Source organism: Lactuca serriola, chromosome 4, assembly GCF_051521515.1.
Source record: "Lactuca serriola cultivar US96UC23 chromosome 4, Lser_US96UC23_V15, whole genome shotgun sequence".
NCBI classification, from domain to species: domain Eukaryota; kingdom Viridiplantae; phylum Streptophyta; class Magnoliopsida; order Asterales; family Asteraceae; genus Lactuca; species Lactuca serriola.
Genome location: NC_136411.1, coordinates 292,751,157 through 292,774,472, shown reverse-complemented (window position 1 = coordinate 292,774,472; position 23,316 = coordinate 292,751,157). Strand labels below are relative to the sequence as shown.

Genomic DNA, 23,316 nt, shown 5'->3' with positions numbered 1-23,316 from the left:
AAGAAATGTGGAGTATTGGGAATGTAAACTGGATTTGGATCTTGTTGGTAAGGAATATAACTTTGGGGTAGTCTTGAGAGAGTGGAAACTGGTTATAGGTTTGTTGGGGTGGAAATTGTTGTTGAGTATTATCTGCAATTTGGGTTTCAAGATTTTTTTTTGAAACGACGAACAAATTATGCAGAAGCCTACTATAACGACCGAAAAATCCAACCAATTTAAATTTTTCAAAAACAACCCGATTCCATTAAATTATTACAAAAATGTTTTCAATACAAATCATTTAGAGTATTCCCATAATCACATTACTACAAAATCATGAGGAGCGGTACAATCACGCCTTCGCCTTGCCACGGTCTCCTGACGTACCTGAAAAAAATAAAACCACAACTGTAAGCCCGAAAGCTTAGTGAGATATCCCCAAAATACCAACCACATATACCATACACGCATAACATGCCATACATATCCGATCACAGAACAGCCATGCACTTCGGGTCTACTGTGTGACTGGTCCGCCGCACCGGCCAACAGTCCACCTGGTCCACCCTCCAAGTCTATCCATATACCTCGAGTCTGCAGTGTGATTGGTCCGCCCACACCGGGCCTTCAATCCACTTGGTCCACTCTCTGAGTCTACAGTATGACTGGTCCGCCCGCACCGGGCCTTCAGTCGGCCTGGTCCACTCTCCGAGCCTCGGTACGTCTGGTCCGCCCTCTTGGGGCCTGCAGCTTATCCGGACCGCTCGCTGGGCCTTCGGAACAACCGGTCCGCCCTGGGTATCTTGGCTTACAACACAAAGCAGGACCCGCCTCAACCCAACTCCAGTCCAAACAACCATGTGCACATAAACATACAATCATATAGCAATTCACAGTCAACAAGCCGATCAACAGATCACATAACATATCATCATCCTAACCAGGATACCGACCTAACCGGTCACTAGCATAGCATCACCCTACTTCTCAGGATACCGATCTCAACCAAGTCTCTATCATATACCATCCTAGCTACTAGGATGCAAACATATCAAAGCAATAACATAGCAACAAATACCCGGATCTCAATCCGATAAGGGCCGGCCTTGGTGCCTTAGACCCTGTTGATATAGTGAGGATAACTCACCTCGAAACTGCCGGCTGAAAGGATAAGATCCCACTGCTCCAAACTCTGATACGAACTCCTCCACTGGACACCAAAACACTCAACTCAATAAATACCCTTAATTACCAAAATACCACAGGAAGACAACTGGTCAACCCTTGGACAAGGTCAAAGTCAACCCCTGACTGACCCTACTCGCCGAGTCAACCCGATGACTCGCCGAGTCCCCAAGCTCAGAATTTCCTTCAATCCGCGACCTAACTCGCCGAGTCACCCCGAGTCCAACAACTCCGAGTCCACTCGCACACAACTCACCGAGTCATCCCTTGACTCACCGATTCTCGACTCAACCAGAAAATATTGGGACTCTTCGACAAGACTCGCCGAGTCCAAGAACAGACTCGCCGAGTCTAAGGCTATCCTCAACCTACTCGCCGAGTTGTTTTTACAACTCGCCGAGTTCCAGGCCATCTTCATCCAACTCGCCGAGTTGTTCTTCCAACTCACCGAGTTGTTCTTCCAACTCGCCTTCAAGCAACTCGTCGAGTCTACCCATGTGACTCGCCGAGTACCACCGGTCTGAATCCATACAGAAGCATTCCAGGCCATGCAATTGATCCACAACATAGATCTAGCCTCCTACAACCCATCCATCACGTAAAGTGGCAAACTTTACATGAATCCATAGAGATCTAGGCCTTTTACACTTTAGGGCTAGGGGTTGGGACATGATGACTTCACTAAACACTCAAACACAGGGACTTTAATGCACTCTAGACCTTCTCCATTCCAGATCTGAGGTAGCAACCTTAGATCTAACCTCCAAACTCCAAAACATACCAAGATGAGCTCCCATAAACCCCAAAATGAAGAATCTATATGAGTAACAGCCCAAGAACGAGATAATACCTCAAAAGAACGCCCCAACAGCAATGAAACTCGAATCCAAGCAAAGCCCCTTGCTCCAAGCCTCCTACCCCTCAAGATTTCCTCAACAATTGCTTCTCCAAGCTTCCAGATGCAACTAGATCCACTCACACACGAAGGTTAGGGTTTCTGGAATTGAGGATGAGTAAAGAGGCTGGGGGAATGGATGTTATGTTCTTTATATAGGGCTCAACCCCGAGAATTAGGGTTTTCTCCACTCAGCGCCTACTCGCCGAGTCCAGCCTCGGACTCGCCGAGTCGGCCACTTAACATGCGACCAAATCGCGACCCTACTCGCCGAGTCCACCCATGGACTCGCCGAGTTCCCTTTTTCACTTTACTCTTTTAGCCCTTCAACTCTACTCTTGATATTTCGGGATGTTACAATTCTCCCCCACTTAATTTAGGCTTCGTCCTCGAAGCCTACGGCAACTCAACTCCAAAAATACTCCCACAACGCGCCACCTGGCCTTAACCAGACCAGGTCCCTCAAGGCATAACCAACGAAACTCGAACTCACTTCCTCTTTCCTTGCGGTGTCCTGACCACCGTCTCAAGCCGGGCACCGGCTGTACCCTCTAATAATCACACTCAACAACTGAGAATTACCCATGATGCATCACTGCTCCAAATCTCAACAATCACTCGACCCATATGAGCTAGAAAACCATGAACCACCGGATCCCCGATCCGAATCCCACTCTATCCACTCCATGCTGACAGAAGGACCCATTCTTCAATCTCAGAGCAACTCCCACAAGTTCTCTTCTTGCAATCACACGCACATGCTGCACCAACCCTCGCACTCTCGGGTTAGGAAAACCCGACACACTGACGACATCTCCAACATCCCCAGGAGGAACCACCACTACATACACAACTCCTTACTCATAATCAAGCTGGGAGTCCCAGACTCCATCTTGAGACTCTTGGCTCTACACCCGCGGAGTCCCTTCCGCGTCCTCAACAGACATCCCATCATGATGTCATCCCATACCACCACCACAATCACGCTGCCCAATGACCACCGTCGGACCACTTCGATCATAACTCTACACTGCCGCTTTCACTTTCGTGAATTTACTCTTCCTCTCGGAGTTACAATCCTCTCTCCCTCTTTCCTTACCAAGGAAATCCACTTGGCTGCCTTGTCACCACGACAAGTGCCACGGTGCTCACCCAACGCTGCACCACCCCTTTATAGCATAACCGCTATCCATGCAACACACATGCTCTGAATCTGCTCGCAAGAACTCTCGAGTCCATGCACCAACTCCACTTAATCAAGATCAATACCCGGGGCTAGACCTTCTGATGCTAACACATCGCAACATACTCAGTCCATCTCCTCAACCGGACTAACAATACCTTAGAGTCTTCAGCATGACTGGTCCGCCTTACCAGGCCTTCAGCCAATCTGGACCACTCTCAGAACCTTCAGCCAATCTGGACCGCCCTCCCGGGCCTTCATCCTGGCTGAACCGTTTTCCGAGCCTTCGGCCTGACTGGTACGCCTACCCGCCTTCAGTCTATCCGGACCGCTCAACTAACATTCATCATTCCGAGCTATCTCTCCTGGAAATCCTCCCATGCATACTGTTCTAGCCCTTTAAGGGTTCCGAACTCTATCTCAATCGCACATGCTCGATCCCGGCCTGATCCCAGGCCTTCCACAATCGAATGCCCTAGGTCTGTATCCCGCCCCGCATGCCTGCCACTTACTCATACCAGCCTATACTCTTGACTGACAGAACCACTGCTGAAACCCAAGCAACTAATCAACCTCTCATGTCCATCGACCTTCCGGAGAATTCCCAATTCTCCCCCACTTATAGAACTGACTATCAATCACCGGTCGCCATCACCGACCTCGCTAAACAACCTTACACAACACAATTACTTACATGCGAACTGCGTCCCGCAAGCACGAGCAACCTTCACAAAAGCACATATCAACGCTGATCAACCCGAGCTCGAAAGAAACTCAATCTGCAGCTAACCACTCCTTAGAAGACAATACTATCCAATTGTCAAATCGAACGCCAGATTACCACTAAGATACCCCCAAGAAAAATAACCAACGAAATTTGCAATACTAAACCCAACCATACCATATCCCACAAAGAACAACGAATACGACACCGAAGCCACACAAATAGACTAGCAGATAACAATACTCCATAATAATCACATATAATGAACACATCAAGAAAGAAACATACCCGCAGTTGCATCCGGCACTGCTCTGACCTCCTCTGTAGTAAGCTGAAAAGCACGACCCTAAGCCCTTAGGGGCTCCGCTCCACCCTGACCTCCACCCGTGATCCTCAAAGTGGCCGGTGCTGGAGCCTGCACCGGTCCTGCACAATCTGTGGACAGTTGACTCTCAAGTGTCCAACCTGATGACAATTATAACAAATCCTCAAATCCCGAGCCTGCGCTGACTATCGACAATCCCTCGCATAGTGCCCCTCCTTTCCGCACTTGCGGCATGCGCCACTGAACCTACAAACTCCGGTGTGACCCCTCCCACACTTCCCACAAGTGTGACTAGTCTGCTCTCCTACCCTGGAATCAACGGTCTTGGACCGTTTCGGCGCCGGCTGCAACTGCACCTGAGCCTGCCTCAACTCACACAACTGCAACTCAATCTCTAACTCACGCCGCCTGGCGGCCTCCTGCAACTCCAACAAGGTCTCGCACCTCTACGTAGACACAAACTGTCTGATATCTCTCTTGAGCATACTCAGATATCGGGACATCTGAGCCTGCTCCAAAGCGAACTCAGGGCAAAACATCGCCCTCTCAGTGAACATCCTGGTGATCTCCGTCACCGACTCCGAACCCTGATTCAGCTCAAGAAACTCCTGAGCCAATCTTTCCCTCTCGACCCGCGGAACATAACGAGTGCTGAACATTTCTCTGAACTGATCCCACGAAACCGCAACCCTCTGCGCATCCGAATATGACCCCGTGGTCAATCTCCACCAATCCTTTGCCCCGAGCCTCAACAGGTTCAGAGCACACCTCACCCTCTGATCAACAGGGCATGAACACGTGAAGAAACACCCCTCCATGTCCGATAACCATCTCATAGCAACAATCGGGTCCTGAACTCCATCAAAGGTGGGAGGCTTCATATTATCGAAGTCCCGATACTAAAAACCCCGACCAACTCCTCCCCCTGCCGCTGCTACAGCCGTTGTAGCCGCCGCGGCAGCCGTCTCTGTGAGAGCTGCATAGCGCTCATCAAAGTACTCGATCATAGCGGTCTTGATCGACCCAAACAGTTCCGGCAACTCGGCCCGGAACAACGTAGCAACCTCATCCTGTAGGATCTCACGAATCCTCGCATCCAACTCGCACATGCTCATCTGACCAATAACCTCGGGCGACACTGACCCGTCCGGTACTCCCTCTCCTGCTCCCGATCCTGACCCGGATCCACTCCCAGCATGCATCGGAATCTCCATACTGAAAAGAACACCACAAAATCTCAGATACGTCCCACTATCCCGGGAACCAACTCTCAACCCAACCCTAGGGGTCATGGTTTCCCTGATACGCGTACGGGTCTTGTGCTTCCAGTAGTACGGGCCCATACTACCTTCCACACCCACCCATATTTGTATGAAGTACTACCACAACGCCCTAGAGAAAACATACAATCAAGCGCTCAAACCTCACCTCTAGAGGAACACTGGAAATCTCCCACAAGGAAACCCTAGGCTACAGGCATCACAAATCAGGCAGCATTAACATGAAATCCTGAAGATCCCTAGCCTAGCACCAGCATGCTGTTCTAACAAAGCTCAAAACAATTATCATGCATGGTATTTTGGGGTTACTTATTGGCTCCGGCTGATCGTACCTCCGCGTCCTCCTTTACTCGTTTTGAAAACCATTTTAATTTCTCTTTTGAAAACTCTCCTCGATTTGAGACTGGAGTCACACGAGTGTTCCTCTAATTCACTCAAACCAAGGCTCTGATACCAACTTGTAACGACCGAAAAATCCAACCAATTTAAATTTTTCAAAAACAACCCGATTCCATTAAATTATTACAAAAAGGTTTTCAATACAAATCATTTAGAGTATTCCTATAATCACATTACTACAAAATCATGAGGAGCGGTACGATCACGCCTTCGCCTTGCCCGGTCTCCTGACGTACCTGAAAAAAATAAAACCACAACTTTAAGCCCGAAAGCTTAGTGAGATATCCCCAAAATACCAACCACATATACCATACACGCATAACATGCCATACATATCCGATCACAGAACAGCCATGCACTTCGGGTCTACTGTGTGACTGGTCCGCCGCACCGGCCAATAGTCCACATGGTCCACCCTCCAAGTCTATCCATATACCTCGAGTCTGCAGTGTGATTGGTCCTCCCACACCGGGCCTTCAATCCACTTGGTCCACTCTCTGAGTCTACAGTATGACTGGTCCGCCCGCACCGGGCCTTCAGTCGGCCTGGTCCACTCTCCGAGCCTCGGTACGTCTGGTCCGCCCTCTTGGGGCCTGCAGCCTATCCGGACCGCTCGCTGGGCCTTCGGAACAACCGGTCCGCCCTGGGTATCTTGGCTTACAACACAAAGCAGGACCCGCCTCAACCCAACTCCAGTCCAAACAACCATGTGCACATAAACATACAATCATATAGCAATTCACAGTCAACAAGCCGATCAACAGATCACATAACATATCATCATCCTAACCAGGATACCGACCTAACCGGTCACTAGCATAGCATCACCCTACTTCTCAGGATACCGATCTCAACCAAGTCTCTATCATATACCATCCTAGCTACCAGGATGCAAACATATCAAAGCAATAACATAGCAACAAATACCCGGATCTCAATCCGATAAGGGCCGGCCTTGGTGCCTTAGACCCTGTTGATATAGTGAGGATAACTCACCTCGAAACTGCCGGCTGAAAGGATAAGATCCCACTGCTCCAAACTCTGATACGAACTCCTCCACTGGACACCAAAACACTCAACTCAATAAATACCCTTAATTACCAAAATACCACAGGAAGACAACTGGTCAACCCTTGGACAAGGTCAAAGTCAACCCCTGACTGACCCTACTCGCCGAGTCAACCCGATGACTCGCCGAGTCCCCAAGCTCAGAATTTCCTTCAATCCGCGACCTAACTCGCCGAGTCACCCCGAGTCCAACAACTCCGAGTCCACTCGCACACAACTCACCGAGTCATCCCTTGACTCACCGATTCTCGACTCAACCAGAAAATATTGGGACTCTTCGACAAGACTCGCCGAGTCTAAGGCTATCCTCAACCTACTCGCCGAGTTGTTTTTACAACTCGCCGAGTTCCAGGCCATCTTCATCCAACTCGCCGAGTTGTTCTTCCAACTCACCGAGTTGTTCTTCCAACTCGCCTTCAAGCAACTCGTCGAGTCTACCCATGTGACTCGCCGAGTACCACCTGTCTGAATCCATACAGAAGCATTCCAGGCCATGCAATTGATCCACAACATAGATCTAGCCTCCTACAACCCATCCATCACGTAAAGTGGCAAACTTTACGTGAATCCATAGAGATCTAGGCCTTTTACACTTTAGGGCTAGGGTTTGGGACATGATGACTTCACTAAACACTCAAACACAGGGACTTTAATGCACTCTAGACCTTCTCCATTCCAGATCTGAGGTAGCAACCTTAGATCTAACCTCCAAACTCCAAAACATACCAAGATGAGCTCCCATAAACCCCAAAATGAAGAATCTATATGAGTAACAGCCCAAGAACGAGATAATACCTCAAAAGAACGCCCCAACAGCAATGAAACTCGAATCCAAGCAAAGCCCCTTGCTCCAAGCCTCCTACCCCTCAAGATTTCCTCAACAATTGCTTCTCCAAGCTTCCAGATGCAACTAGATCCACTCACACACGAAGGTTAGGGTTTCTAGACTTGAGGATGAGTAAAGAGGCTGGGGGAATGGATGTTATGTTCTTTATATAGGGCTCAACCCCGAGAATTAGGGTTTTCTCCACTCAGCGCCTACTCGCCGAGTCCAGCCTCGGACTCGCCGAATCGGCCACTTAACACGCGACCAAATCGCGACCCTACTCGCCGAGTCCACCCATGGACTCGCCGAGTTCCCTTTTTCACTTTACTGTTTTAGCCCTTCAACTCTACTCTTGATATTTCGGGATGTTACACCTACTCGCAATATTTTAGTGAGCACCTCAGGTTCAAGCTTATTTACAAGGCAAACCTAACGTTGATAGGGATTTCCACAAAACAAATTCCCCACATGTCGTACCATAAGAGGTAGTTTAATGGAAGCGAACTCCAAACTTCATGCCCCACATGGTATAAAACGCGGTGTATCAACCTAGCTATGCTAGATATTACTTGCGGGTTTCGGGAATTGACATTGACATTTGAGTTTTTGGTTTCCATTCGACAGTTTCTTCTTGGAATCCATTTCTTGGAATCCATTTCGATTGAATTTGAGAAAACGGGAATTAATGGAAGAGAGTAGAAGGAAATAATTTTTTTTTTTTGAATTATGGCCGTTGTGCAATAACTTCAATAAACCTACACAATCTCACCATTCAACCCACTTACTGTCTGGCGCCGGCACATATTTTCCAGCCAAAAAATCCCCACTTCATTTAGCCTAATGTAATAACCTCTTTTTTATAAAGCTTGGCACAACTTATTTTTTAACTCTCCCCTAGAATAAAAGGTTATTGTATATTGAATTTCTGTTCATTTTATCCCCTTCTCTCAACAATATTTTAATGTCATCCCATTACCCTAATTAACTTTTAAGTCTTTAATATTTTTAATTTATTTGATTTTTTTCATTAAATATACAAAATAAAAATGCATATTTTTATAAAGAAAAACATAGTTAAAAAGGATAGATAAAAATCATTGAAAATAATTTGAGGATAAATATACAAAATAAAAATGAATATTTTCCACCTATATTGTACTGTTTTTATACGGTTCAAAGTTAACACAAGTAATATCCTTCTTAAAAGCGACAGTTTGGATGAGGAAGGCTTCATAACACATTTCCAATAGATAAGAATAATTATTTAATTGTTAAAGAAGAAAGTAAAAAGTCCTAATAAATAACTTAAAAAATAAGTTTCTGCCCGTAATCACAAGAAAAAAGAAACATTCCCATTTCCCAATATCACTTACACTATGTGAAATGACAGTTTTACCCTGAGTTGGTTTGAAATATTTAAAGAGATATCGCGGGTGGGGGTTTAAGAGTGACGATAGCTTTCTTAATTCTGTCAACAGCGGTTTGAAGGGTGGAGAGAGATGTTGCATAAGAGATCCGGATGCAATTGTCATCCCCAAATGCAACTCCCGGGACAAGGACAACCTGGGTTCATTTAAATGCAACAAATAGCAACCTACTTTCATTAATTTATTCATCTAATCAATTATAGAATTGCATTTTCATACTTTCAATTTTTCTTATTAGGACATTTATCCAATTATATCATTGAAAATTGATTTGTATAGGAAGAAATGAAGTAGAATGCTTCAATAAATGTATGTATGTATGATGGTATTTCTTGCATTATTTAAAGCCTAAAATATTACCTGACATTTTTGCAGCAAATACCGACATAGTGACTCTGAATCCTTAATCAAACCAAAATCATCAACCTCCATGCCATAGTAATAGCTCAAATCAAGAAAGATGTAGAAAGCACCCTGTAAACCAAACCACGAATATTACAAAGTTGTGTTTTATATGCGTGTCATTCTAACTGGTTGAAACATGACACATAATTTGTATAAGTTGATGCATAAATTGGTAAGAAAATGAAAGGGTTAATTTCACACCATCTATTGTCATTTTTTTGTTTTAGTCCCTAATTGTTTAGTAAGCCTATGTGGTGTAAAGTTCCCGAATCAATCTTTTTTCAAAAGATTATTACAACTAAAATTAAATTAGAAAAGTTTATTTACCACATGCGCATTAAGTTTACCTGAGGTTCAGATATTTTGACACCATTTAATTCCCTGAAAGCTTTGACCAAAAAATCTCGGCGTTCACGAAATGCTTTGACCATTTGTGAAACAGCTTCTCCACCTGCGTATCCCATTCCTAAAGCAGCTACAGCCGCTTTTTGAGATATGCTACTCGCACCTGAAGTTGACTGAGTCAACAAAGAAGAGGGACTAAATTGACTCGTTATATGAAAGGGCAAAATAGTCATTTATCGGGTAGTATATTCTATTCCATTAAGGCTAGATGTCAAACAACACATAATGAAAACAACAAGGGGTAGTATATTTAGCATCACTTGTAGAAAAAAGGTTAACAATCATTTACTCATATTTCAGTCCATAAAAGAAAATTCATAGTCAATATAACACTTCTAGACAGAAGGGTAAAATGGTCATTTACCTTCCTCCTCCTTCAGCCGGTTGCAAAAAAGGAAACGTTCTTTGTTCATACTTCACTCCAAAACGAAACAAATTTTATTTGGACTACACTTCTAGACATAACTACATAAGGGTAAAATGGTCATTTACTCACATTCAGTAAAAAATTAACCTTTGTTCATACAACACTTCCTCCAAACATAAGGGTAAAATGGTTTTTTACTATCAATTAGTTCAAAAAAGAACCAGTCTTTGTTCACACAACACTAAGGGTAAAATAGTCATTTGCTCTCATTTGTTCCAAAAAAGAACTTCATGAAAACAATCTTGATCATGTTTCCGAAAGAGAAATGGAAAATTTCACATGTGAAACACACATACACACACACAATAAGAAAATTAATTAGAACGAGACGATGTATGTACCTGACTTTGAATTTTTCCAGTGGCAGCAACAAAATGTTTAGGACCAGCAATATATCCAAGTCTCCATCCAGTCATTGCAAAAGCCTACAACAAATAAATATGCACACTACTCTAATACTCTTATACATATCATTAGACATTAATTAATAAAGAATGTCCAATGAATGACTAAAGAAAAATACAGCTTTTCAGTGCATTAATTTATATAGAAAAGGGAATTGTGAATGCAAAGATAAATATCATATTTATACCTTAGAGAACCCATTGACTGTTAGTGTCCGTTCCCACATGCCAGGCAAAGATGCAAAGCTCGTGTGGACAGCTGGCGAAAATATTATGTGCTCATAAGTTTCATCAGAAACCACCTGAACATCAATCAGATCATGTTTACATTACTTAAATAATGTTTTTCAAACAAATTAAATCTGTCCAAGGAATTGGATTTTTGAAAGAATCGTAACCTTGTCCACGTGTTAATGCAAATAAATTTCAAAATTTTATGTATGCTTATAGATTTTTGTTTATTGTAAGTGTATATAAATTGAACTTTTAATTTAGGGGTAATCACAATAAAGATCAAAATGACATGGTGTATTTAAAAAATTGTCCACCTTACAAAATGGTCAGATCATATGGGTCCTATTGCAAATTGTGAAAATGCTTTTTTGATGGTCCACACTATAATATACGAATTATTATTCATATAATTTTTTTTTACCGAATTTCTTTAAAGATTTTTTTTTTTTTTTTGTGGTGGAGAGCATAAAGCAATTTCGAAATTCACATCGGTTCCTTTGCGAAATAAATGGTTATTTTGCTGAAAGGGTAAGTCATTTTTTTTAATGGAACATACCGTCTTGGTCGTTGTTGTGACCTTCCTAAGGGTATTTCGGTCTTTTAATAAATAAAAGAGATAAAGAAGAAAACAAATAAAACATGAAGATTCCAACGGAATTTGATTCAATCCACCAAAAGAAACACGAGAGGGAATCTTGAGTTCCAATTCCATGAGATTCCAATAACTACACACGCCAAAGCCAAGACAGTGATTACCAAAAGTCTTGGATGCTTTGCAACAACTCGAGCAATTTCTTCTAGAAGCTTCCTAGGATAAACAGCCCCTGTTGGGTTACATGGAGAACAAAGAATTAGCAGTCTTGACTTCTGAGTAAGCTTAGATTCTAGAAGCTTCGGATCTAACAGAAAATTTTCAGAGATGCTTGCAGGAATAATCACAGGTGTTGCATCAGCCAACCTTGCCAATTCAGGGTAACTTACCCAAAATGGAGCTGGAATTATAACCTGAAAAATCAAGAAACATTGTTAAACAATCCCATAAATCTATTTATGGAAATCATAAATGTATACTCAGACCTCGTCTCCTGGGGAACAAACAGCAAGAACTGCTTGTAGTGTACTCTGTTTTGCCCCATTACTAACCACAATTTCATCAGGTGTGTAGGAAATATGATTCTCCTCTACAACAAGAAATAAAAGAAAATTATTTAAGGAATCGTTAACATTTATATCTGAAAACTCAAAAGGATTCAAATTTCATTTGATCTTTACCCTTCAATTTCTTGCATATTGCTGTTCGTAGTTCAAGGGTACCTGCATTAGATGTATACCTTGTGTAACCTTCACGAATTGCATTTATTCCAGCCTATTTATAAAGAAAAAGTAGATACATGTTTTAACAACTATAGCAATGAAGAAGAGTGGATTGAATTGACGAAATAATCGACAGATTTATATCATGAAATCAGCAGCTACCTCAGCGATAACAGCGGGGGTGTCAAAATCGGATTCTCCGGTAGCTAAGCGAATGACAGGAACACCGGCTTCTAGAAGTGCAGCTGTTTCGTCAATTAGGGCCACTGTTTTTGAAGGATTTACGGAATTGACCCTAGGGCCCAGACTGGTATCAAGCTTCATTTGGTCAGAGTAGCATTCTATTACTGATTTGGAGTAGTTTTGTTTTTGTCGTCTTCTTCTAATCTCCAAAGATCTATTACAGAATACAAATAGAACCGGAATGAACACATTGTGGTGTAATCGTAAGAAGCATAAACAGGTTGCAGTAATATGATACTAAATCTAACATCATATGGGAATTTTAGACGCTATTTTGGTGAATCATGGTATCAAATTGATAAATGATGCCCCTTAAGGTTCCTATTTCAAGCAAAGATCTCATCTCTTTCAGGAAGATAGGATTACGACTATGATTTTGGAGCCATAAATTCCAAATCATAAGCATTAATTCAAAATTTAGACTGATTCAGTTCACTGGTGAACTGATACTTACAACCGAAAATCTGTATCTAATCACAAAACAAATATCAATTGAAGCAAAAATACAACGATATCAAGTGAGTAGTAATAGGAAGAAACATACTTGATTGACAGATTGGCGTTGAGGTGAGAAGAGAAGGAAATTGTTGTATATTTGGTGATCCTCTGGGAATCGAAACCGGGGACAAGAGACTCATCATTCACGGATTTTGTGGTGCATGTTGATAAAATGGGAGAGATTCGAGCAGCCATGTATATTTGAATTTAGGTGGTTAGATTTTTGAATCAGAACATGAAGCATCAAGCATGCACAAATTTTGAAGAACATGAAAAAAAAATAGTATTAATTATTTATAAGTAATCTGCCATTGCCATTGTATTCCACGTCAATTTATTATTTAATTTGATTATTTTATTATCTAAAGTTTGGATATGTTTATGGATAATATTTTTATAAATTATAATAATACAATGATTAGGTATTTGTTTGTCGAGAGATGTGTTTTTACTTTAGTAATTCTTTGAATCTTTTTTATTTTACTTACACATGCATCCGTCTGTTTCACTCTTATTCTTTTTTTTCTTGAGGAAGACTATGTATTTTATTTTTACTAGTTTATAACCCGTGAAAACCATAGTTACAAAATTAATTACATTTTCATATTAAAATATCGTAATTATTAATCAAATAATACAATTAAATTATTAATGAATAGCTATTTTATATAGTTATGTAAAATTAAAATGTAAGACCATGACAATGGCCATCATTAGTTGTTGCCAACTGTGAGATTGAATCAACATCAATCGGGAACCAAAAAATATATATAACTTTATTTTCAAAGAACAAATAGAGAAATTGGTAAATTAGTTATTTTTAACTAATGAAAATCGAAGTATTAAAGGATTTAATAAATAAACTAATAATCTTAAATCTTAATAAAAAAACAAACCAATTATAAAAGTTTAATAAAACAAATACAAAACAAACAATAATAATTATATATCATATACTTCGAATGATATTAAAGTTCATTGTTTTGTATCACATAAAAGCTACCAGAAGCACTTGTCTTCAAGAACGCAGAATACAGTCATAGTAAGTGATGAAAGGATTTTCAAAAGCAAAAAAAGACATGGTACCAACGAACAGTTGTGCGACCGTGGCAGATAGGGTTGTTAATCGGGTCAACCCGATCGGGTTTCGGGTTAAACAGGTCGGGTTAGTCGGGTTTTTTATAAAAATTATTTCACCCGAAACCCGACCCTATTAAGATATAGGTTGTCCGGGTTCGGGTTATTCGGGTTTCGGGTTTATAGGGTCAGGTTAATCGGGTTACAATGTAAGACATAAATATTGTGCCATATTTATAATAAGGTTTATTTTCAGAAGGTTAAATTAGGATGTGTTAAATCCAAATGACTTTGAGTGCATATGGTTTATTTTTCTTGTTTGTACTATACAAGTAAAAAGCTTTATGCATTTGATTTGAGGTTGTGTATTTTTTATTTTAGGCCACCTAAATTACCTAAATTACCACTGCATATTATTTTACTATGCTACATATTAATTTCCAGTTGTACAAAGCAATATTTTGTTCTATAATTGTGTTACATCATATTTTCTTCTTTTTTAGGCCACATAATGTACAAAAATAGAAAATGTGAGGTGGAATAAAATACATAAATACTGTAGTATATATTTATTCGGGTTAATCGGGTTAACCCGAAACCCGACTTTTATAAAAAAAATCAACCCTAAACCCGAACCTAACTATAGTTCGGGTTTGTCGGGTTAACCCGAATAACCCGATTAAGAATTTTGACACTATAAAACCCGACCCTAAATGTCTCAATTGGGTTAGGGTCGGGTCGGGTTAATCGGTTTCGGGTTTTTTTGACACCCCTAGTGGCAGATGAGATTTGAGAGAGTCCTAGAAGGTAATGATGTCGTATGAGTCTACTGGCGGAGCTTGATTGTAGGATGACGAACGGAGGCAAAAGGTGTAGGCGATTGCAAGACGTATTTCACTCGGTTAGTCAGCGAGAGGCTGACATCTGAAGAAGATGGTGAAAACAGAGAGTCGGGACTGAAAACGGAGAGGGATTAGAGCATCATCAACGTATTTCAGCAAAAGGTTTTTAGCTTTTTTGGATCTAGGGTTTTAACTTTTCTTTAAATACTTGTCGATTTTTAAAAATTTTCAATCCTCACAGGATGATTTTTGTAAAAGTGAAGGCAAATGGGAGATGTCCAGGTCAGACGTGATTGAGTTTAAAGTAAAAAAGATAAGTAATTGATTTCTCTATATATGGTTTGCTAAATTGAAGCCTGAAAATGGGGATTGATTGAAACTAATTGATTTGAAATGATACTTCAAATAAAATTGGAATATGAAAGAAATGGTTTTTTTTATTCTGAATTGAAGCTTGATGAAAACACCTAGGTTTGCCACTTGTTCTTTCCTAACAACACTTTACTTAGGTCATATCCCAGAAACTGCACCAAATCACATACTTATGCAATATTGTTTAGGTTAAAAATAAAACAAAATGCCAAAAGACAGAAACTTATAATAGTGGATTACGGATAGAGGGTATTTTTGGAAACTTACAACCATGTTGGGCATGAACTGACCATAAACAGCTAACATCATACCTGATCCTATATCTAAGTTTATTTTGTAGCATACAGTTATAACTATCATATATCTCTATTGTTCATCTACTTCCTGTCATGTGCTAGTTATAACGATCTTAGAGCCATCAAGACTATTAGATTATGATCATAAATCCTATTAGCCTCTCTCAATCCCTTGTGTTGAAACAGCTTGCTTCTGTCTTACACATATTAACATTCTCCTGTCTCCTGTTCTTGTAGCCAAGGCACTAAGTTTGTCCTGGAAGGAAGACATAATGTAGATAAATGATGGATTTCAGATTTTCGAATGAAGGGAAATGCTCTGGTACTTTCACCTCACTTATTTTCACAGCAATGTTAAAAGTTATGATAGTTAATTTATCTCATTGTTTCTTGTTTCCATGTTGGCCCATTATTGACAGATTTTACCTAGATTTGTACATGAAGCTATTCATATGGATATGCTAAAAAAGAAGAAACAGAGGGCTAGCTAAAGTAATTGATCTTATTATAACTGAATGTAAGTAAGCATTTCTGTTGTTTCAACCAATTCTAGTACTTTCATGCTTGTCTTTTTACTTAATTTGGTCTTTTTGACGTTGCAGGGAGATGGATTTTGATGGGTCCTTGTTCTAGAATCTTGGTCAAGATGGGCTACATATGGTGTCTTGCATGATCCACACATGTAGAAACTGGTTGGTAAACTTTTTATAGTAAAAAAGTTAGTAGAGGAAGTATTATTAGTGCTCATTTTGCATTATTAGCTGTTTGCCAACCATAACCAATACACATCACAACTTAATCTACTTTCTTTCATCAATTTTCTTTAATAAAAAAGAAAAAAGAAAAATATATGTGTACCTCATCCCTTGATTCAGATCTTTTGACAGTGATTGAGTTTGACTTGGTCATACTGGGATCCCGTTTGCGTGTTGATTCGTTTGGATGAAATTTACTTGTAAAAGAGTGGAACGGAGGTTTCTCAAGTTTCTCATTTGTTTAGAAGGTATTAGCAATTAGAGACATTAAAATTGTTATTTTAGTCATTGATTTTTGTCTATAAGTCTTATCTATCTTATAATGGTAGGTTGTTGCATGTTGGTGTTATATGTTTACATTTGTTATGTATTTGTACTTCTTTAGAACCTTACCAGGTCTTTTTTATCTTGACACATAATTACTCTTTTGTCCCTAGAAAGCTAGAAATCAGAGGGGCGACTGCAGGGTGTTTCAGGTGTCACCATTAATAATAATACAACATTCAAGGAGGAAGTTGAAGATAGTTATTAGAGTGAAAAAGTTGAATTGGTTGAACATCACTGCAAGCAGATTGAATGATAAGGGTTTTTACTTTTTATCATCCCATCCCTTCTCCTTTATAAGTTTTTATTGCTCACATGTCTATAACTATTGCTTTCTGTTAATTTTTCATATTTCAAATTTTTTGATGGATCAACTCATTTATAAAGTTCCATGTGCTCTATTGTAGTTTCTGAAACTTTGAATCTTGTAAATCCTTCAAACTTAAGCTTTGGATTTAATACCTTTATTGTTTAAATCAATAAAAACCATTCTTTCATATTCCAATTCTTTATTTTTAAATCGGTTTTTAATATTTGAATAGGCGTTTAAAAGATATAAATAAACAACATGTAATATACATAAAATGGCAGGATAATTTCAAAGTATGTTGCCCTTTAATGTATATTACTTGATCTTTTATAGAAATTGTCCTTATATTCTATATTTATGTATTTATATTTTGAAGTTGACCATTTGTGTTAAAGCTTAAAAACCAACGATATACTACAAAATATTTACATAGATGACAGTAATGTACATATAAAGTTTTTTATTTACCCAAACATCTGTTATGAATGTTTTTTTTTAAAAGTAGTGTCATAGATTAACCTTTATGATTATCGTGTCAGCAAAAAAAAAGAGGATGGAAAGTGAAGTGTTTTGCATATTTACCTGATGGATTGAAATGTATGAATGTAGATGCAGATATGCGAAAGAATTATAGTCTGAAAGCTTTGAAGACATAAGTGAAGAAAACAATTTTAGGGATCGATCATTATACGTATTTATAGGTATAACGATAAAGTAATTGAAATTTGAATAGCTGATTTTCAGGGATATCATATCTCGATATCTCTATAATATCTCTATCTTTCTATAATTTTTAATGTATAAAAGGAAAACGTAAATTGAATGTTTTAAATTGACGTATTTGTGGCAGTGAATCGTGGAATTAAAGAGGTTTAAGAGGTGGAAATTGGAATATCGATAGCTGTTTTTTAGGGATATTATATCTGTAGTCTTCTGTTTTCTGTATATTTAAAATTTAAATGCAGCTAAATTTAGAGCATTAAAATTGATTTACAGATTTGTAGGACCTGATTTTTTTTATGAAATAAAATTGCAGCTAAATTTTGACGTATTTGACATAGAATGTTGGAAGTTTTAGAGGCTGACACGTGGCAGTTAAAGAATCGAACACATGGCAGCATGATATTGAAGTTATTTATTTATTAGAAAGGGAGATTTTCCGTTAATATTACATAAACCAATTAGTTATTTGAGCACACATAATTACTAATAGTATTTGTTTATAGTTATTGAATGTTTTAAGAAAAATGTAAATAATTTAATATATATATATATATATATATATATATATATATATATATATATATATATATCGCTACGTCGGTTCCATAGTGGCGTTGCTCTAGCTCAGGTGTGTGTCAAGGTTTGATTCCGACTATAAAACCTGGGTAGCAGCTAGAAACAAGACCATTAAACTTGCCCCAGGGACTGTGACTCGGGAGCAAGATCTGACGATCAATTTAAATCTTTAGTATAAAGAGATTCGACTCCACCTAGCGGGATGAAGTCTAGTGTGTAGAGACCAAGATGTCTCCATAAAATAGTGAGGTTGAAGTGAGTGGGGAACACTTATTTGTAGTGTTTGTGTGGATCTTCTATTTATAAGAAATGAAGGGAAGACTTCATCTAATATCATATTAGATAGTGTACCAGACTATTAATGTAATATTAAGATGTTATGCTCTTTGTACAAGATTCTTGAGAATAGTTTTACGTTTCTATCCGGTTATACTTTCTATCATTCTCTTATATTATTCCTTCCTACTCTTCCTTTTGGCATGACTTTGGCAGACTGGGTAAATCAGTGGCGGAGACATGCCTTTCAAGCGGGGGTGTATAACCCCACTTGATAGTAGGTCCCACCTTATTTTGTACTAAACAAACCTCTAAAATTCCATTTTTTTACTAAAACCCCCTCGTTAGCACCCACTTGTATAGAAAATACCCTTATTGATATTTTTTTGCTGATAAAACCTCAAAATACTTCACATTTTCATAACTTTCCACTTTTATATATTTTTTATGTATAATGGACCCCGGTTAAGTTTTGTTTTGGATCCGCCACCAGGGTAATTAATTATTTTTATGCTGGACTGCTATTGTGTGTAGTCTAACTCCATACACCATTAATATATATATATATATATATATATATATATATATATATATATGAATTTAAATTTTATATTTCACAAAGTTAATATCAATAAATATTTAATAGAGTTAATTAATTATTAAAAAATGACATATGTAAAACGAGCTAGGTTTAAATGTGAATCGACATCTATTATGCGGACGTGTAAACAGTGCTATTCTGTGAGAATGAGAAAGTAAATATATTATTTGATAATATGAATACGTTCAATCTTACATAATTATTGTTATTATCACACATTCTCACTAATTAAATCGTCTATAAGGTTATATAGATTTTTTATTATTATTTTCATTCTGTCAGAATGTTTATCTAGTCGTATTCTGTAAGAATGAAAATGAGTGAAAACGATGTGTGAGAACAAAAATGAATAAGAAAATACTGAAAATACATGGAAATGATGATAGTTGTGTGAGGTTGAACGTATTCGTATTAATAGACAACTTATTTTCTTAATAGTTCTCATAGAATAGTATTGTCCACACGTATGCATAATAGTTGTCAATCTACATTATAACCTATCCCTATATAAAACTAAAATATATAACAAGAGGGTAAATAAGGAATAATTGAAAAAAGGGATTAAGTGTGGAAAACAAATAAATTATCCCCTCCAATAGCATTAAATGATGATCCATATGTCATACACATTCTAGCAAAATAAATTACAATTCATAATTATCTTAATTAAATAATTATCTTTTGATTATAAACACATATAATACTTAATAATATCGTTTATAATTATTACAATAAAGATGTGAATTTGAGAATAACAATGTATAGTTAGACAATTTTTGTTTAAAACTTACAAGTAAGATCGATTATATTGGGCTGGACTTATTGGATCAATTTTGATTCTTGTCAACTTTACACTCGAATGTATTACTCTGCAAATAAAGGGTATCCAAATGAAACGGCCCATATAGAAAGGTGAAGCCGACGACGACGAGCTTCTTGTCGCTCCATTGCAATCGGAAACATCTTCTACCTCGATTCTCGCAGATTGCCTCATTTCTCTTGAGTCGCTCATCATTTGCTTATAGTAATCCAGAAATTCCGTTATTTCAGGTTAGTTTCTCCATTCATTTGATAGTTCCATCTAAAACTAGGGTTTCTACTTTGTTTATTTTGATGAAACCCGTTAATAGTTCGAATTTCTATTAACTTTTGAGCTTTTGGTTCGTCCCTTGTGATTTGCACGTTGTTGGAATCAATTTTTTGAGCTCAGTAAGATAAGAGGAAAGTTCTCGTCTTCACTATGAACAGTAGCAGAAACAGAGCTTTCATGCTTAAATAAACAACCACCAGATTTATACAATCTGTGATTAGGATCCGAATCAATGCCAGAAATCGGAATCATTGTCGTTGCTCTTATTTGAATGTACAGATCCATCTAAAGCCCCAAAACCCAAGACCCACCATCAATGTTCATCCTCTTATAAGAAGCTTGCAGCTATAGACCAAAAAAGATGAAGCATTTGAGTTACCTGACATACAAATGGAAATAAATGTATGTTTCTTATGAGAAAGGAGCAGGGCAGCTTTCTTATGAGACTTATCTGCTCTGTGTGTGTGTGATTTTTGAATTCAGAGAGCTATTGCTTTCTGAAAAAAAGATGTTTTCTCTAAAAACTGCTCATTTTGGCCCTTACCACTTTAATCCATTGCCCAATCTGGCCCAACTGCCCATTTTTCCACCTCTAATCTTCATCTTCATCTTCTCTCAGCTGTTATCTTTGCTCATAAACAACCCGTATAGCTAATTTTCTAGTTATCTAGAGACCTTAGACACCAACATATGATTAACATCATAAAGATACAATGGTAATGTAAAGGTATTACTTTTCTTGATTCTACATAATGTCACCCTCAAAATTAATTTTGTTGAATAGATTCTTTTTTTTTTTATTTATTTATTTATTATGAATGAGATAATGTAAGTTTCTTCTCAAGTCACTAGGGACTTGGGTAGTCTTGGCTTTCCTTATTCTGTTTGCTAATTTAAGGAATCCATATGCATTTTAGATAAGATTTTCTTGAATTTAGCATACACAAAAAGGTTAGAGTTGAATCAACTGAATTTCTTTGCTTCCATTACTTTTTAGGGCTTTCATTTAAAACATGGGTAGTAGATTGGGAAGAAGAGTGGTTAACTTTGCCAATATCCCAATAAAGCTTCTCATGCCCTCTTCTTTCTCTAACATTACCGAAATTGCCCTCAAAACCATCCCCTCCGCTTCAAAGGTACACAAACATTACTTTTTTTGAATAACATTTTCTGTTGTATGTTTTTGTTACCTTTTATAATTCCAATTTTAGATTGAAATCAAGAGAGTTTTGGAATCATTATACGGATTTGAAGTGGACGAGGTTCGAACCCTAAACATGGATGGAAAGAAGAAGAAAAGAGGTGGAGTTTTGATTGCTAAACCTGATTACAAAAAAGCATATGTTACTTTAAGAAACCCTCTTTCAATATCCCCTGATTTATACCCTATTCGTGTAATCCAAGAGGAAAAGAAGAACATGATGAGCAAACAGGCTAAATCAAGCATTGTTGAAGGCGATGAAACAAAGAAGACACATTGGCTTGATGGTGGTGGGGTTAAGAAACAGACTGGTTATGGCGGTAGGGAGCGGCGGGGAGTGGAGGACCGCCGGAGGGGTGGCGGTGGCACTGATAGCACCGCTGGCACGTCCAAGTTTCCGTGGACTGCCATGCGGTCTACCGCTAGATAGGCCTTTGATGTTGTTGGTTTTGTTGAATAATATGCATTCTAGGTGTTTGATGAAATGTCTGGGTGAAAAGTTATCATTAGACTTTGTTTTTGTTTGTTTGTTTTGAAATTAATCAACAAGGGAAGGGCTCAAACTTTCATTTCATTTTTTTAGATTATGTTTGTTTTGTGTGAATGGAGTCAAAGCACAAAGATTATAACTTTTTACAACAAAACCCAAATATCATATGGATAGGGTAAAAGTTACAAAATTTTATTTTCTCTAGCAAAAGATGTGAATGTCCTTCTCATCTTGTCATAAAAAATAGATTTAGAAAGTTTGACACGTTAGTTTAGTCATGTTATGTGTAACGAATGCAACTTTATTGATTTTGAATGTCAATATATGATAGATAACCATAAACGGTTGTGTTCACCAAACAAAGATTATCAAAAATTTAGAGTGGTGAAGATGCATTAGCTTCTAACGATTGTAAAGTTGGTTAGCATGTCTAAATGCAAAGCATGGGAGAAGTCTATGGGTTAAATATATTGTGAGGAGTTTTGATTGACATGGAAGAAAAGAAGCCATTATGTCACGTAAAGGTTCCATGAACTTTGTTCATCCTTGATTGAAGGGGAAAATAAAAAGCAGGTTGTGATTTTTTTTTTTTTTTAATATAAGTCATCATTTACCTATAGTTGCTTACAAATGCTTACATGGACGCTATTTATTGAAGTGGTGCAAAATCACAAATGATGCTTGACATTAGCAAAATTTAGTTCTCTTTTTATTTTTTGATTTTACAGATCGATTACTCTTCATTCCTACAATGAGCACTTTACCAGTTTCAAGCATAAAGTTTAGAAACAAACGAAACCTTAAGGTAAATAATAGGTTCAAAATAGGTAATTTTCAGTTTTGTCCATTGATGTTGCTAACACTCCTTTGTCATCTTAATCCAAGTGTATGTCATTATCAGTATTGAAAGAGTCCATTTCGTGATGGGGTTGATGTCAAAGATGAGCGTAAGAAGCAAGTGCTTTTAGCATGTGTTTAACATAACAATGTCTATTTGTGGGACGGTCAGGGGCGGAGCTTCAACATTTGATTTGGGGGAGGGGGGGGAGGGGGGAGAGAGAGAAGTATAATATGTATAAAAATCGGTGAACAAGAGGGCCATGGCCAAAATTTGTATATTTTTGGGCCTAATATGTACAAAATTAAAATAGGAGGGATA

At 38.5% G+C, this 23,316-nt stretch overlaps 2 protein-coding genes across 4 annotated transcripts; one reads left to right on the top strand and one right to left on the bottom strand.

The window, feature by feature from the left end:
- Positions 1-223: 223 nt before the first annotated feature.
- LOC145097155 (bifunctional aspartate aminotransferase and glutamate/aspartate-prephenate aminotransferase-like) lies at positions 224-13,499 on the bottom strand. Of its 3 annotated transcripts, XR_013704263.1 has the most exons (11): positions 13,271-13,499; positions 12,646-12,880; positions 12,442-12,535; positions 12,247-12,350; positions 11,926-12,174; positions 11,124-11,237; positions 10,873-10,956; positions 10,047-10,217; positions 9,655-9,768; positions 4,258-6,209; positions 224-369 (listed from the first exon to the last, which is right to left on the bottom strand). XR_013704263.1 is itself a non-coding variant. In XM_079034672.1 (10 exons), the coding sequence occupies exons 1-10, from the start codon at positions 13,417-13,419 to the stop codon at positions 301-303; spliced, it is 1,383 nt and encodes a 460-aa protein (XP_078890798.1). In that variant the 5' UTR covers positions 13,420-13,499; the 3' UTR covers positions 224-300. The 3 variants fall into 3 exon arrangements, 2 of the variants coding, with proteins under 2 accessions (XP_078890798.1, XP_078890797.1); XM_079034672.1 differs by lacking the exon at positions 4,258-6,209; XM_079034671.1 differs by lacking the exons at positions 224-369; positions 4,258-6,209 and adding an exon at positions 9,081-9,430 and having other exon boundaries at positions 13,271-13,497.
- Positions 13,500-20,268: 6,769 nt separating this feature from the next.
- On the top strand, positions 20,269-22,241 carry LOC145097154 (Ribosomal protein L23/L15e family protein). The gene is made up of 3 exons (XM_079034670.1): positions 20,269-20,426; positions 21,464-21,602; positions 21,678-22,241. The coding sequence occupies exons 2-3, from the start codon at positions 21,480-21,482 to the stop codon at positions 22,095-22,097; spliced, it is 543 nt and encodes a 180-aa protein (XP_078890796.1). The 5' UTR covers positions 20,269-20,426; positions 21,464-21,479; the 3' UTR covers positions 22,098-22,241.
- The last annotated feature ends 1,075 nt before the right edge of the window (positions 22,242-23,316 follow it).